A 16,954-nucleotide genomic window follows, 5' to 3' on the forward strand; every position below is an offset into this window, starting at 1 on the left:
TATATACGAGATTTCGTTTTGCTCCAAATGGAAAAATCTATCGGGTTTCCTCTAAGACTGTATGTTGGAATTATCAAATGTTTGACATCCAGAAGCCGATGATTAATAAATCGATGTAGTCTATTGGTGTTGTTAAACAAAAACAAACTTTAACGTTTGTAAAATCGAAAATATGGATCGTTAGGTATTGGAGGAAATGACAGTAAAGACAACAACAAAATTAAACAAATAAATATTACTTCCGTTTCCTGTTTGATCTTCCAACAACGTGGTTGTGTGTTTATGTAGGGATTTTTTAAATTTGTTTATCATGGCAGACGATTCCGTTATTGATGAAATTCCCGCAGAAATGAAAAAAAAACTGTTTTCGTTTAACACAGCCCTTACAGAACTGGAAACAACGCTGGACCCTCTAATATCGTGTCCGCACTCGGTCCTGTCAGAAAGTGTTCGTTTCTTCTTTCTTTTTCTCCTCGGAGACTCTTCCACATAGTGACATGGTTCGACCCGTACCCCGCGATTATATCAAAGGCTCTAAAGACTAACCCAAAACCTAACTATTGTAAGGGGGTACGGGTCGGAGACTCTTCCACATAGTGACATGGTTCGACCCGTACCCCGCTATTATATCAAAGGCTCTAAAGACTAACCCAAAACCTAACTATTGTAAGGGGGTACGGGTCGGAGACTCTTCCACATGGTGACATGGTTCGAAGTATGGCGATCTCGCCCTGTGTTGATCTCGCGAAGTCTGATTAGGCGAAGTTATCAGACTTGCTAGAAGACATATATTACAACATATATCAGGGGTTTCCCTAGAGCGATAAGCCGACACGGCCCGTGCTCCCTTAGCCAGCCAAGTAAGCGCCTTCATGTCTGGTAAGCGCCTTAACTGCAGGACGAGAAACGGTGTTAACCAGAATACAGCGTATGCCTTATGATGTTTGCTAATTTTAATAATCAAGGTTATTAATTTTAACGCATGCATTCGACATGTAAGACAGCAATGTGACGGCGATTCAATGTCTGAAAGATATGTAACTTGCTATTTTAATTTTATAAAGTCTTTGAACCGAAGTAATAAAAACAAACCGACAATGCATGTCAATTTGAATACACATGCCAGTTCAGGGCCGAACGACATGTCGGCTATCCCAAGGGCTGAGTTCAGCCAGACCGAGCGGAAACAAAACGTTCGTTACACTGTTTTGTGCGCTTCACGTTAAACCAAATGGACACGACGGACACCAATCAAGTAGTTCGCGAACGTTAGGAAAAACGTTCGTTGGCTGAACTGAGGAAAGCTCTCGGCGTAATATACGTCACGCTTCAGAGTCAGCTGACACCCACGTGTCAAGAGATATCGTTGCGGACATGAACAATACGATTACACAGGAGTAAATCTTGATGTAAATGTGTAGAAAAACAATAGTTGTTTGCATCAATGAATACCTAACTGCAGTTTCGTTATTTCCTTTGTCTTTGTTAATTTTGTACCTATGGTCGAGAGCACGCACTGAGATCGCGATCGCGGGAAATGTGCGTGCAGTATTTATACAAATTGCAGTTAAACGTACACTGAATTAGTTTACAATAATCATATTTGTTAGATAATGCTAGATATATATTTGTTAAACTGTGAGATGACATTTAATAAGTTAGCTGGATTTTTTTTTAAAAGTAAAATTTAATTTTATTAACATTTTGGGTTTTTTTTGGTAGTTTTTTTTTATAAATGGAATATACTGTGAAGTCAGCATTCTTAGCTTAGGTATTTTACAAGCAGAAATCACAACAAGCATTTAACACGACGCTGAAATCAACAACAACAACATGAGGCAAATTATGAAGTTGTTGGGGGTGGGGAATTGATGGTTTTTTTAGAAAAAAAGTCCCCCCCCCCTTCTCCTCCCACACAAAAACCCCAACATGATTTGATGGATTGAAGACAAACACTTAACTGTTTTCAACTCACTACCCCACTTCTTTTGGCTTGATTTTTGTGTTATAATGATGCTAAATATGTAAGCGCCTTAAAAAAATCCTGGGGAAAGGCCTGTATATTATAGTATATATTTACTGTCATTATCAGCATGTTTTTGTGCCAAAACTACAGGGTTATACCACTTATACTACTAGTTTTGTGTTGGGACACGCTGTGGCGAGATCGCCATATTTACTGCCGTGTTACATTGGTAGTTTACAAGTAGTTTACAAGAAAAATCCTGGCGATCTCGCCCCGGCTTGCAAGTGAAATCGTCAGAAATGTAAACTACCAAATTATTACATTTTACAACATGAAAATCAAAACATGACTACTGCAAATGTATTTACTTAATGAAGTAAACATAAAACAGCTTGTAACTTGAATATTGTTGAGTTATAATGTACTGGCGACTTCGCTAAACAGACATGCAACACGGAAGTAAATATGGCGATCTCGCCACAGCGTGTCCCAACACAAAACCAGGCTCCCATGGTTCAACCCGCTATTATATCAACGGCTCTAAAGACTAACCCAAAACCTAACTATTGTAAGGAGTACGGGTCGGAGACTCTTCCACATAGTGACATGGTTCGACCTGTACCCCGCTATTATATCAAAGGCTCTAAAGACTAACCCAAAACCTAACTATTGTAAGGGGTACGGGTCGGAGACTCTTCCACATAGTGACATGGTTTGACCTGTACCCCGCTATTATATCAAAGGCTCTAAAGACTAACCCAAAACCTAACTATTGTAAGGGGGTACGGGTCGGAGACTCTTCCACATAGTGACATGGTTCGACCTGTACCCCGCTATTATATCAAAGGCTCTAAAGACTAACCCAAAACCTAACTATTGTAAGGGGGTACGGGTCGAACTCAAGCCCTCATTACAGTCCGAGACCAAGCTATGTGCGGCCTCGGTGGCGTCGTGGCAGGCCATCGGTCTACAGGCTGGTAGGTACTGGGTTTGGATCCCAGTCGAGGCATGGGATTTTTAATCCAGATACCGACTCCAAACCCTGAGTGAGTGCTCCGCAAGGCTCAATTGGTAGGTGTAAACCACTTGCACCGACCAGTGATCCATAACTGGTTCAACAAAGTCCATGGTTTGTGCTATCCTGCCTGTGGGAAGTGCAAATAAAAAATCCCTTGCTGCCTGTCGTAAAAGAGTAGCCTATGTGGCGACAGCGGGTTTCCTCTCAAAATCTGTGTGGTCCTTAACCATATGTCTGATGCCATATAACCGTAAATAAAAATGTGTTGAGTGCGTCGTTAAATAAAACATTTCTTTCTTTCTTTCTTTCTTTCTTTCCAAGCTATGTACTTTTTTGGCAATTGCCGACAACCAAAAAGTTGTCAAAGATTTCCACTCTGTCGTCGACCTTACTAAGGTCCTTAGTTTAGGTTTAGGGATAGTTAAATCTTTGTCTACAGTGTGGTAGTTGGCCATTACATATTTTCACTATAGAGTGATCTCTGAGATTGCAAAGAGTGACTGTCATCGACCTTAGTGTAGGTTTAGGGATAGTTAAATCTTTGTCTACTGTGTGGTAGTTGGCCATTACATATTTTCACTACAGAGTGATCTCTGAGGGGGCAAAGAGTGACTGTCGTCGACCTTAGTGTAGGTTTAGGGATAGTTAAATCTTTGTCTACCGTGTGGTTGTCGGCCATTACATATTTTCACTATAGAGTGATCTCTGACAGTGGAGAGAAAATCATAACCGTACAAAGTTCCATCTATTGTCCGAACCAAATTGTTAACAATGACAAAAAATTACTCTCCTACCTTTAATTGCCGTTAGATTTCCTCCAAAGTTTGTCCAGACACAAATCGCAAAAAAACCACTACAAATATACAGATTCCACACACGAGACTGCAACGATTTCGCCGATATTGTCTTTGCTGAGATTGCATAGGGAAAAATACAAGCAGTTTTCTGCCATCTGCCATGTTGCTTGTTTATATGGAATACTCTTCAAGAGGGTTGAAAGCCTCCAAAGTATGTGACACAATTAATATGAAATCGATGATCTCTAGTGGTATCATTACAATAATAATAATAAAAAATATGACGTCATCACGTTTGCTTTTATATCATAACATGTTATGACATTGTTAGATTAAGTCCTATCCTTTCACCCCTCTTGAAGAATATTCCATAAAAAGTCAAAATGGCAGCTGACACAAAATTACATGCTTTTTGCCCTATGCGCTCACAGCGAAGTCGATATAGGTGACATGGTTATCATCTGGTATGTGGAATCTGTGTCATTGTAATGGTTTTTTCAAGATTTGTGTCTGGACAAACTTTGGAAGAAATCTAACGGCAATTAAAGGTAGGGGAATAATGTTTTGTAGTTGTTAACAATTTGGTTCGGACAATAGCTCTTGAACGGCAGAGTACTCGGGCTATCCCAAACCCTCCACTCACCTCATGCTGTGTTTGCCCTTCTATTTATAAATATTAAAAAATGTAACAGCAGGCCATATTTTACTTCCTATTACGATTCCTGCTGTTTAAGTTTAATATTGTTTTCTAATACAGAACATTTGTTAATTCAGTTGGAATCGCTAGAATTGGGGAAAATGGAGCTAGTCACTGCATACACAATAAACTCATTGTTTTGGAGTAAGTAAAATAAAATTATACTGTATAATATTGTACTAGGGTCTCCACGAGTACTTGGATACGGTCCGAGTCCAGCAAGACTGGAGTCCGTTCACAGGACTCTAGTACCCATGCGTACAAGGAAGAGCTCTCTCATTTTATTATACTGTATAATATTGTACTAGGGTCTCCACGAGTACTCGGATACGGTCCGAGTCCAGCAAGACTGGAGTCCGTTCACAGGACTCTAGTACCCATGCGTACAAGGAAGAGCACTCTCATTTAATTATACTGTATAATATTGTACTAGGGTCTCCACGAGTACTCGGATACGGTCCGAATTATATTGGTGGACCCATTGTACTACTCGAGTACTCGGATACGGTCCGAGTCCAGTCCAGCAAGACTGGAGTCCGTTCACAGGACTCTAGTACCCATGCGTGCAAGGAAGAGCTCTCTCATTTAATTATACTGTATAATATTGTACTAGGGTCTCCACGAGTACTCGGATACGGTCCGAGTCCAGCAAGACTGGAGTCCGTTCACAGGACTCTAGTACCCATGCGTACAAGGAAGAGCTCTCTCATTTAATTATACTGTACTAATATTGTACTAGGGTCTCCACGAGTACTCGGATACGGTCCGAGTCCAGCAAGACTGGAGTCCGTTCACAGGACTCTAGTACCCAAAGGCGTGCAATGAAGAGCTCTCTCATTTAATTATACTGTATAATATTGTACTAGGGTCTCCACGACTACTCGGATACGGTCCGAGTCCAGCAAGACTGGAGTCCGTTCACAGGACTCTAGTACCCATGCGTACAAGGAAGAGCTCTCTCATTTAATTATACTGTATAATATTGTACTAGGGTCTCCACGAGTACTCGGATACGGTCCGAGTCCAGCAAGACTGGAGTCCGTTCACAGGACTCTAGTACCCATGCGTACAAGGAAGAGCTCTCTCATTTAATTATACTGTATAATATTGTACTAGGGTCTCCACGAGTACTCGGATACGGTTCGAGTCCAGCAAGACTGGAGTCCGTTCACAGGACTCTAGTACCCATGCGTACAAGGAAGAGCACTCTCATTTAATTATATATTTGTTCACGTCACTTTGCCATATATGCTGGGGCAGGGCGTAGCCTAGTGGTAAAGCACTCACTCGATGCATGGTCGGTCTGTGATCGATCCCCATTGGTGGACCCATTGGGCTATTTCTCGTTCCAGCCAGTGCATGACAACTGGCATATCAAAGGTCGTGGTATCTACTACCCAGTCTGTGGGCTGGTAGATATAAAAGATCCCTTGCTGCTAATGAAAAATGTATCAGTTTTCCTCTGTAACTCTAAGACTATATGTAAAATTACCAAACGTTTGACACCCAATAAGATATAAAAGATCCCTTCCTACTAATGAAAAATGTATCAGTTTTCCTCTGTAACTCTAAGACTATATGTAAAATGACCAAACGTTTGACACCCAATAACATATAAAAGATCCCTTCCTACTAATGAAAAATGTATCAGTTTTCCTCTGTAACTCTAAGACTATATGTAAAATGACCAAACGTTTGACACCCAATAACATATAAAAGATCCCTTCCTACTAATGAAAAATGTATCAGTTTTCCTCTGTAACTCTAAGACTATATGTAAAATGACCAAACGTTTGACACCCAATAACCGATGATTAATAAATCAATGTGCTCTAGTGGTCACTGTGGTGTCATTAAACAAAACAAACTCTTTTTGTTGATAATCATTTAATGTATCAATAGTCTTTAAGTTGTATGTGCTTTAAAATATTGGACATGTCAAGTATTTAAATGTATTTTTTATTGTTTATTTTCAGTGTATCTAAATGTGTGTGGTGTTAACCCTAAAGAACATGCAGTGAAGCAGGAACTGGTGAGTTGTGTTTGTGTTTGTGGCTGTTCCAAAACTAATTATGGGGGAGGGAGGCACCAGATATATATATATATATATTATTTTTTTTGGTACCATTTTTATTATCCCACTGCCATCTTTTCTTTCTCTCCTTTGAATTCCATCTCATTTCTTCCCGATCTGGCAGCTCCTCCTATTTTTCAACTTCTTTCGCTGTCCTCCACATCCCAGCACTTGTCTCTTCAACGGTGACCTCTTGTGGCCTTCTGTGCTGCACACCTGTCCTCTCTCCTTCTTCCCATAACCATATTTACTAAAGAGGTATGCACATTTTTTAAAATAAGAAAAATGAATTTTGTGTTATTAAAAACACCCGATCATCAGACACACTTTGGATGTACCGTATGCAGAGTTCTTGTGCGTCATGGAAATCCTGGAATGTCCTGGAATTTTGTTCTTTTAAAATCTAGGCCTGGAATGTCCTGGAAATAGCATTAAAATTTATTTTTTCTTGAAATTTAGGCCAAATATTTGGTGGTTTATTTTTCTTGCATCTTTACTTTTGTTTTCCTCATAACCTGTCTAAATCCAGACAACAATTTGTGGTAAAAACATTCATTGTTTGAACATTTCATGTCCTGGAAGAATTAAAAGATGTCTTTTCTTCTTTGTAGCCATGTGGTTTTGTTTGTTGGTTTTGTTTTGCTTGTTGTTTTTTGTTTTGTTTTTTTGGGGGGAGGGGTGGAGGGTGTTGTCTTTTTTTGTTAGTTTTTTTACCAGTGCAATTCACTGTCAGGTTTCATAAATAACATCCAGCCTGTTTTAATATTAGGAGAGAATACGAAGCTACATGAAACGTGTGACGGAGATTCAAGAGAAGGCCAACGCCCCGAAACTGAACAAACCAGCAGCTAAACGCTTCATTAAAAGTGCCCTGTGGCAGGCCGCACAGAACAAAGGAGGTACAGCCATCGTTTTCTAAGGCTAGCTCGGGGTCGGCAGGGGTCAGGATGTAGTCCAGTGGTAAAACACTTGCTTGATGCGCGGTCGGTTTGGGATCGATCCCCGTCGGTGGGCCCATTGGTTATTTCTCACTCCAACCAGTGCACCACAACTGGTATATCAAAGGCCATGGCATGTACTACCCTGTTTGTGGGATGGTGCATGTAAAAGATCCCTTACTGCTAATAGAAAAAAGTAGCCCATGAAGTTGCGACAGCGGGTTTCCATTCTCAATATCTATGTGGTCCTTAACCATATGTCCGATGCCATATAACTGTAAATAAAATGTGTTGAGTTCGTCGTTAAATAAAACATTTTGGCAAATTATTTATCAAACTTAAAAAACTTCAGAAATAGAGGCTATTCATGGTTTTTTCGAATACGATTTTTATGTCAACGAGTGATGATGTGTGAAAACCATATTTTTACGAATTGCAAAACAATGAGTGAAAATATGTTTTTCACACCTCACGAGTTGACATAAAAATCGTATTCGGAAAAAAACAGCATGAAATGGTCTATTTATTATCTACATCTTTCCTAATTTTTGACAATATCTTTCGCTTTTTGGCAATATCGTTTGCTTATCCTATTGAAAACACGTAACGCCATGATATATGCCTTCCTAGGGGACTTTTCCAGAAAATTTACTTGACCATAGACTTTTAAAAAGTAATTTGATTAAAAATTATCTTTATTAATATTTATTTAATAATACTGCTGTGCAAATATACCTGACAAAGCGATCCTCCAAAAACTCCCACAAAAACAAAACAAATCGAACGCTGTTAAATTCTTACACTTATACTCAATGGCACTACATTGTGTCATCATTATTTAGCTTCGTATTAATTTTTTTTAGATATTTTATCGTAATTGCACATCGTATCCCTTTTTTTATAGGTACAGTTATTTAAATTACATTTTTTATTTTTCAAATACGATCAGTTGCATTGGTAATCATCAAACTTAAATACGAAGAAACAAGACTAGGGGAGGTAATTTAATCATGCACTTTTACAAAACAGTAAATACAATTTCTATATTTTCACTGTAGCTAAAATACAGTGAAAATATGACTTTTCACCGGATATCACTTTTATAGTTTCCGTAGATCTTTATATATCATTGCTATGTATATAATACACCTAGTTATTTTTATCCGAAATTTCAATTATTTCGTAAAATTATTTTGCCAAATTACACTAAAAAAAAATAATTGTTTTTGAAATTTGCAATTGCTGAATTTGGCAAGTGCCAGAGCTAGCCCTACCTTCCACCCCCCACCCCCCCTCCCCATTTCCAGTCCTGACACTGGAAAGAATTTTGTTTTAACTAAGTGGTCACGTATGGTAGACAAAATCGTTCAAAATTATAAATTCAAAATTGGCTAATTTAGGGAATATTTGATTAGCCAAATATTAAATGTTGTAGCCACTTTGTATGAAAATTAGCAAATGGTTAATTTGGCAATGGGCAGGGTGATTCATTGTATTTCAATTCCCTGTTAAATTTCCACTTACTTGACATCATTGCCACAATCTCGAATGACCTTGAATTTGAATGTGTCTGTCAAATTTTATGTAAATATATTTTCCCAAAGCTGAAATCAAAATTGAATCAATGTTTATATACTGATGGAAAGAAATAAGGGAACACATCAAATTGTAGACCAAATTTAATTTAACTAGCGTAGTAATATCTGTATTTCATACCAAGTTGTAATGTGGAATGGAATGTCTGTATAGTGTTGAATGTGCTGCCTATATGTTCCCAGTCAATTTCTGACAATATGAATTGATTTTTGATGCAGTCATTATTTCTTGTTGCTATCTGTGTGATCCTTTATTTCTTTCCATCAGTATATTTTTAGATGTAAAAAGCAACCTGCACAACTTGATAACGAATGGAACATAGAGATTGATCTTTTGCCATATTTATATACAAAGCTCAGAGTTATTTAACACTTGGCTATTTCCATTTTGCCATTTGCTTGCTGAAAATCTGTATGAACCACGATTGACCTTATTGTTACCATATTTTAACCATCATTATTAGGTTTGTATTTTGGGTTTTTCTTTGATATTAATTAATTAATAAATAAAGAATACTCCCGAAGTGTCTTGTGATATAATTTATCAGCACAAGTTGATAAAAGTATGAAATCCAAGGCTTTCTGAAGATTTTTATACTTTTATCAACGGGTGCTGATAAATTATGATATCACAAGACATAAGGGGGTATTGTTTTTATCATCCATTATCATTCTTTTCATTTGCAACAATTGTAAACAATGTCAGTAATGTGGGTTGAATGTCACTATATTTGGCAGTGGTAGACTTGTTAAATAGCAGAACGACAATGGCATGATGTCACTAATGGTTTAGTGCTGAAACATACACAGTGACGTAACAAAAGTGCCAGCGATATCGTCTACAAAAGCCTTTAGTGGATGATAAATAGCTGATACAAAATTATCTGTAATAGCAAGATTTGGCCATCACAGTATGTTATATATGAATAAAAAGAAGACATACTTTTGAAAACATTAGGTACATGTAACTCTTGACAAACACCAGTTGAATTTTGATATATTTTTGTTTTCCGCTCGCTCGATGTGCAGTCGGTCTGGGATCGATCCTCGTCGGGTTGCCCATTGGGATATTTCTCGTTCCAGCCAGTGCACCACAACTGGTATATCAAAAACCGTAGTATGTACTACTCTGTCTGTGGGATTGTGCATATAAAAGATAACTTACTGCTGATCGAAAAGAGTAGCCCATGAAGTGGCAACAGCAGGTTTCCTCGCTCAATATCTGTGTGGTCCTTAACCATACGTCTGACGCCATGTAGCTGTAAATAAAATGTGTTGAATGCGTCATTAAATAAAATATTTCTCTCTTTCTTTATATTTTGTTTTCAGAAAAGCCATCGAATACAGAAGTTTTTTCAGCAGGAAGAAAGAGAAAAGTGCCACCATAATTGTTGTTGTATTAGTTTACAAACAGTAAACTTGGTGTTCCTGTCCGTTTAAACTGTGATTGCCAATGTGCACTGTTTTACTGCCAAATGTGAATGTCAAGCTTTGTGCCAGAAAAAATACGTTGAGGGTATGTAATTAAAAACAAATCAGAGTATAAGTGCCCCTACTAGGTGGTTATGGGTTTGAAATCTTTTGAAATTGGACACAACATTGCTGGTATTTTGATAAATCTTAACCACAGTTCTCTTCCTATCGGTCTGGGATTGATCCCCGTTGGTGAGCCCATTGGGCTATTTCTCATTCCAGTCAGTGCACCACGACTGGTATATCAAAGGCTGTGGTATGTGCTATCCTGTCTGTGGAATGGTGCATATTAAAGATATCTTTCTACTAATGGAAAAATGTGATGGGTTTCCTCTCTAAGACTGTCAGAATTACCATATGTTTGACATTCAATAGCCGATGATTAATAAATCAATGTGCTCTAGTGGTATTGTCAAATAAAATTAAACTAACATATAAAGCTTATGACAACTGAAAATTATTTAACTCTGGACCGGCCTCGGCGGTGTCGTGGTTAGGCCATCGGTCTACAGGCTGGTAGGTACTGGGTTCGGATCCCAGTCGAGGCATGGGATTTTTAACCCAGATACCGACTCCAAATCCTGAGTGAGTGCTCCGCAAGGCTCAATGGGTAGGTGTAAACCACTTGCACCGACCAGTGATCCATAACTAGTTCAACAAAGGCCATGGTTTGTGCTATCCTGCCTGTGGGAAGTGCAAATAAAAGATCCCTTGCTGCTAATCGGAAAGAGTAGCCCATGTTGTGGCGACAGCGATTTTCCTCTCAAAATCTGTGTGGTCCTTAACCATATGTCTGACACCATATAACCGTAAATAAAATGTGCTGAGTGTGTCGTTAAATAAAACATTTCTTTCTTATTTAACTCTGAATATAAATTTGATAATAACTGGTACCAAGTTTGTTATTCTATTTATTACCTGAGCTATTTTTTCTGTAAAAGCCTTTATTTTTGACACCCATGCACGTACATGTATACAAACAATATAAACCTTGTTATGCACTGTTCTGAGTATTGCTATAACTTTATTATGTAATCATGTTAATAGATAATTTTCGAAAACAAAAGTTATCTTTATTCTGGTACAAAATGTATAATGAATCGCAGTACCGACAAGGTCATTGGTTTGTAAGCGTCAAATCATCCAATATTGTTGTTCGTTAGACCAATGCATGATATTTCTGAGTGAGAAATTATGATTTATATTTTCCCCGTTATGAGTGCCTGCTGGGGTATTAAATAGAGAATACTACATGATTGGCCATTAGATAACATTAATATTACAACAAGTTGTTTATATAGAGAATAGAGAAGTGGCTGTTGAATTTGTCTTAAACGAGTTGTTATGACATGTATCTTTTAAGCGAAAGAGATTTGGATATATTTTTAAACAACAAGTTGAAACATAAATGGTATATACCGGCAGTCAGGAGCATCTACAGAGGGGGTGGGCTTTTTGGCAGTTGAAAGCCTCCCTTGCTCCAAGATATTTTTCTGGCGGATCACGACCCGACCACCACTAGAAACGTCGCTCACCAATGATTAGACACACTGCCCAATTTGATAATGGACAAAGGTCGGTCAGGTCATAGGGTTAAACGTGCACATTCAGAGCAAGCTGTTTTGGTGCATGCCTGTCATGGACACAGATGTCGGCCTCAACAAAAAAAGCCTTCAAAGACTGAGTTTAAAGAGTCACAACAACAATTCAACTGGTTTTCGGTGAAGAATGGGTGTCAGAAATTAATAAATGTTTGACATCCAATAGCCAATGGTTAATAAAATATCAATGCACTAGTTGTATCGTTAAACAAAACAAACTATATCAATTATTATAAAGGTAATCTTCTGGGTGTGAGGTGGGGGTGGGATCGAAACACGCCCTGTTCCAAGTGAATTTTCTTCTCTGTTTTTTTCCTGGACAGCATGACCAGGCCATCCCTAGAAACTTTGCTTGTCACAGTCTAGACCCTCTCCTTCAAAAACACAGGCTACCAAGAAATTATATTTTCTCTACTAAGAAGAACAGCCAGTGCACCACAACTGGGTTAAGGTCGTGGTATGTGCTGCCCTGTCAGTGGGAAAGTGCACATCAAAGATCCCTTGTTGCATTAGGTAAAATGTAACGGGTTTCCTCTGATGACAACGGGTCAGAATTTCATGATATTTGCTCCGCGACTGAAAATAAAAAAGCATTACATTTACATGGAAACTTTACATCATATGAAAGTAAACATCATAAGGGTCTTGAATATGTAAAATTTAGACATGTACACTACACAAGGGAGACAAGGTTTTCTTTGCCAAAACATCAAAAAAATTGTGACGGACGTGACATTCAGGTTTATTTTCAATATCTTTATTAAAAATCCACAATGAAGAAAATATTTACTATAGGCATAGAAACCTTCATGTCCTTGTAACTTGTGCATTAAATTTTTGGTCAAGAATTAAATAATTAGTTAATTGATTTTTATAACTAATTTGAAATGTCACGTACGTCACAATTTTTTTTATAATAAAACTTTATTTTTTCTAAAAGTTATAGAGTTAAAAACCAAAAGCTCATGTATTTTACTACTTCTTTGTCTGTTTTAAAAGAGTGTGAATTTAATTTTGAAGAATTTCATGTGAAATTGATGAAATTTTAAAATACTTTTTGTGATGGATGTAACATTTTTGTGATGGACATGACATAAGTATATAAATTTGCCAAGACTGATTGATTAAACATATGGAAAATCTTTACCACAACATATAAACCTTCATACCCCTGTAACTTGTATATAGTATTTTTATTCATGAATTATGATTAGTTAATTGATTTTTGTAACAAATTTGAAATGTCATGTCTGTCACGTTTTTAATAACATTTTAGTTTTATCAAAAAGTTTAAAAGTTAAAAACAAAACCTCAAAACCTCATGTATTTTCCTACTTCTTTATCTGTTTAAAAGAGTGTGAATTTAATTTTGAAGAATTTCATGTGAAATTCATGAAATTTGAAAATACTTTTTGTGACAGATGTGACATTTTTGTGGCATAAGGATATAAATTTGCTAAGACTGATTGATTAAACCTTGTAACTTGTGCATAGCATGTTAAGTCATGAATTATGATTAGTCCATTGATTTTTATAACAAATTTGAAATGTCATGTCCGTCACGTTTTTAATAAAAGTTTAGTTTTCTCTAAAAGATATAAAGTTAAAAACAAAACCTCATGTATTTTCCTACTTCTTTATCTGTTTCAAAAGATTGTGAATTTAATTTTGAAGAATTTCATGTGAAATTAATGAAATTTGAAAATAATTTTTGTGATGGATGTGCCAAGATTTTGATTGATTAAAGATATGTATTGCTTTTAGTCACATTATTCATTGCAAAAGTGGGTGATCTCATGAGCTTAGAATTTTTTATTTCAGTGTGCAAGGATTGACTTCAGGGAAAATGTGATTTCTGCTCATTTTAATTTTACTAAATAGTATGACTTTTTCTGAAAATTAGCTCTGAATAATAAAAAATCAGCCACACTTTGCCTTTACACTGTAGGAAATATCTACTGGTATAATATATAGTTATGATTTGTTGTACATTATAAAGTTTAATCAGATGTCATCATTATGTTTTGTTTCAAGATGTCTATCATTTTATGAGGTAACTTTGAATCCGTCACGGTACCTTCAATGATTAATACTTGATTATGAAATTATATCAACTTTCTAGTTATTTTCTCTACATGTCATTGTAAAACAACATAGTGACCTAACAAAATAATTATTAAGATATAAAATAGAAGATATAGGAGAGTTTATATGTTGAACTTGCAAAACAATTTCTTGCATCCACATGATGTCACGTCTGTCACAGTCATTAATATGTAGATGTATCCAAAAATACAAGTGAAGTTAACATCTCTTAAATGGTTTCTATTATATAAATTAATTATACGTTTTAACACTCAAATTTAAGTTGCATTAGTGGGTCGGTACTAACAGTGGCATTCTCGTCTGACTGATAGCTGCTGGCTTTAGCAGGTACACAGTTGTCTCCCTTGTTCCATGGTAGATTTTTATAGGTAGTACTCCACCAAATAGCATCTCAGCTGGGTCAAAGTTACCATGAAAGGTACCATTTAACTCAGTCACTACTTTGGGTGAGGTTTTGTAGTATTCATATCTATGGTTCATATTTTGGTTGATACGTTGTGTATAGTAGTTTTAGGCCAATATCTTAACACTGTCGCCAATGGGATTTTAATTGGTATAGTCCAACCGTTAATAGTAATGAGATAAAGGGAAGTAAGTCAGTGAGGTTATTACAGGGTCACCTGGGTCAGTACCGACAGTGGCGTTGTCGTCTGATGGATAGCTGCTGGCAGTTGTCTCCCTTGTTCCATGGTAGATGTTAATTATTAAGGTAGTACTCCACCAAATAACATCTCGGCTAGGTCAAAGTTTGAAGTGACTTGAACTTTTAATGGGGTGTCTGTAAAACTAAGCACTACCATTTTGTGTGGAATTGACAGGGCTTGTAACAACATCCTGCTGTCTCGAAAATGAGCCGTGAAAGGTTCCATTTTACTCAGTATTTTGGGTGAGGTGTTGTAATATTCGTATCTATGGTTCATATTTTGGTTGATAGGGATGTACACCACACTGTCTGGCCTGAGTTATTGTTAGTCTGTCATTGTTTACTTAATTGTGTCTGTTATTGTAACTTGTGGGTTTTTTTTTTTTTAGATTTTGCATAATTATATTCAAATTTCTTGGTCGATGCATGATTTTTTAAGATGTAATTTTTTTTTCTCATATTTTTCATCTTCTTGGTGTTTCATACAGTGCACACAGAACCTTTCTTTTGCAACATATTTTAATTTTATATGTCATTGGGTTTTATTCTATTTAGTTGCAGAGTTCTGTTCTGAGTGTTCGACTTTGCGCAAAGCTGAAATGACCTTACTACCCAATGAGAATGAACATCCCATGGCCTTGACAACTTAAATTGTGACTCTACAGGCCCATTATTGATGCTGTGCACTGCACTGTGTGCCCTCCCTGAGAAGTTTCTGCTGAAAGTTGTGTGTCTTGGTAATGGTTTTCTAATGCTTTTATTGACAGCCTCAGATTTTTGTGTGTTTGTATTAAATTTAGTCATTTGTAACGTTTTGGGTCCGAGATGATAGTCTATACTCTTCCTTAATTCGGTGTCATTGTTAGTGGCAATTTTGAAGTGCGAATCAAGAAAGGTACTCTTAACCAGCCAGGTTTTTTTATGCAGATTTGCAGACAATTGAATGTCTTATACATTTGTTGTGATTGCCTTGATAACAGGCTGCGATGGCATCAGATGTGTAAGAATGTGGAATGTTTTCTGTTCCTGCGTGTATTCTATAAGTCTGTTCGTACTCTGCCTGGCACCTAAAAGCAATGTTATTGGAGAATTTGATGTGTAATTTCTTTTTGTCAGATAATGTCCGTCCTGGCATCATATTTTCAACAAATTTTGCATCTTTAACAAACTTGCGATGATTTTCCGAAACATGTCGATTAACATTTGTGGTTCGATGTCGGTAACATTTTGCTGGTATAACTCTACAGCACCTTTAAAACCTTTAGCAGTTAGGTCTGTTGTCATGTAATGTACGTGGAGACCGTCATTTTTTAAGTCAGTTGAACAGTCCTTAGCCCAAGTGTTTTACATCTCCAATGTACGTAGTCATTGGGATATTGAGAGAGCATGTTGGATTATTCACACATGTATGTGATTGACTAATGCTGTGACATTCGGAGCATAATTAATTTTTTTGTAGGAATATTCAACACTTGTTTCTGTGATGTGTTGTGTTCTGTTACTGTGTAGACCACCTGAGTGGCAGGTTGGAGTCTTTCCAACCCCAGAATATAATGGATTGTTTTACATGCCATCAGTGTAAATTTACTGCATTTGGTTGACAACCCCTGATAGTGTTTACTGTTTTAAAATTCTTTCTCCTAGTTTTTTGACACCCTGCAACAGCCGGTGCTGGTATGTTCATGCAGAGACACAGGAGCCGGAAGTTTTGAACCCCAATGGGCATTATAGTGAGACCGATCTGCACAGATACATTTGGCTGAGCTGCCTTACGACCTCGGGACTTTTGGTTGGAATTGTCGACCTCTGTGTACAAGTTGTACATACTAGAGTGGTATGTACAAATGTGAAAACACAAACACTGCAGAGTGCACATACCCCCTTTCTTTCTTTCGCTGGGAAGTCCCACATCAGTTGACCATGGCATTCAGGAGACAAAGTGCAGTGGACGCACTCAACACAATTTATTTACGGTTATATGGCGTCGGACATATGGTTAACGACCCCACAGATATTAAGAGAGGAAATCTGCTGTTGACACTTCAT

General features: G+C 37.2%; 1 protein-coding gene across 2 annotated transcripts; it reads left to right on the forward strand.

Annotated features, from left to right (window-relative positions):
* Positions 1–263: 263 nt before the first annotated feature.
* LOC121377528 (nuclear nucleic acid-binding protein C1D-like) lies at positions 264–16,751 on the forward strand. 2 transcript variants are annotated; one of them, XR_005958628.1, is made up of 7 exons: positions 264–448; positions 4,556–4,622; positions 6,455–6,510; positions 7,322–7,451; positions 10,415–10,601; positions 15,464–15,645; positions 16,553–16,751. XR_005958628.1 is itself a non-coding variant. In XM_041505558.1 (5 exons), exons 1-5 carry the CDS (start codon positions 311–313, stop codon positions 10,471–10,473), a joined length of 450 nt encoding a protein of 149 aa, XP_041361492.1. In that variant the 5' UTR covers positions 264–310; the 3' UTR covers positions 10,474–10,628. The 2 variants fall into 2 exon arrangements, 1 of the variants encoding a protein (XP_041361492.1); XM_041505558.1 differs by lacking the exons at positions 15,464–15,645; positions 16,553–16,751 and having other exon boundaries at positions 10,415–10,628.
* Positions 16,752–16,954: the final 203 nt, after the last annotated feature.

Source organism: Gigantopelta aegis, chromosome 7, assembly GCF_016097555.1.
Source record: "Gigantopelta aegis isolate Gae_Host chromosome 7, Gae_host_genome, whole genome shotgun sequence".
NCBI classification, from domain to species: domain Eukaryota; kingdom Metazoa; phylum Mollusca; class Gastropoda; order Neomphalida; family Peltospiridae; genus Gigantopelta; species Gigantopelta aegis.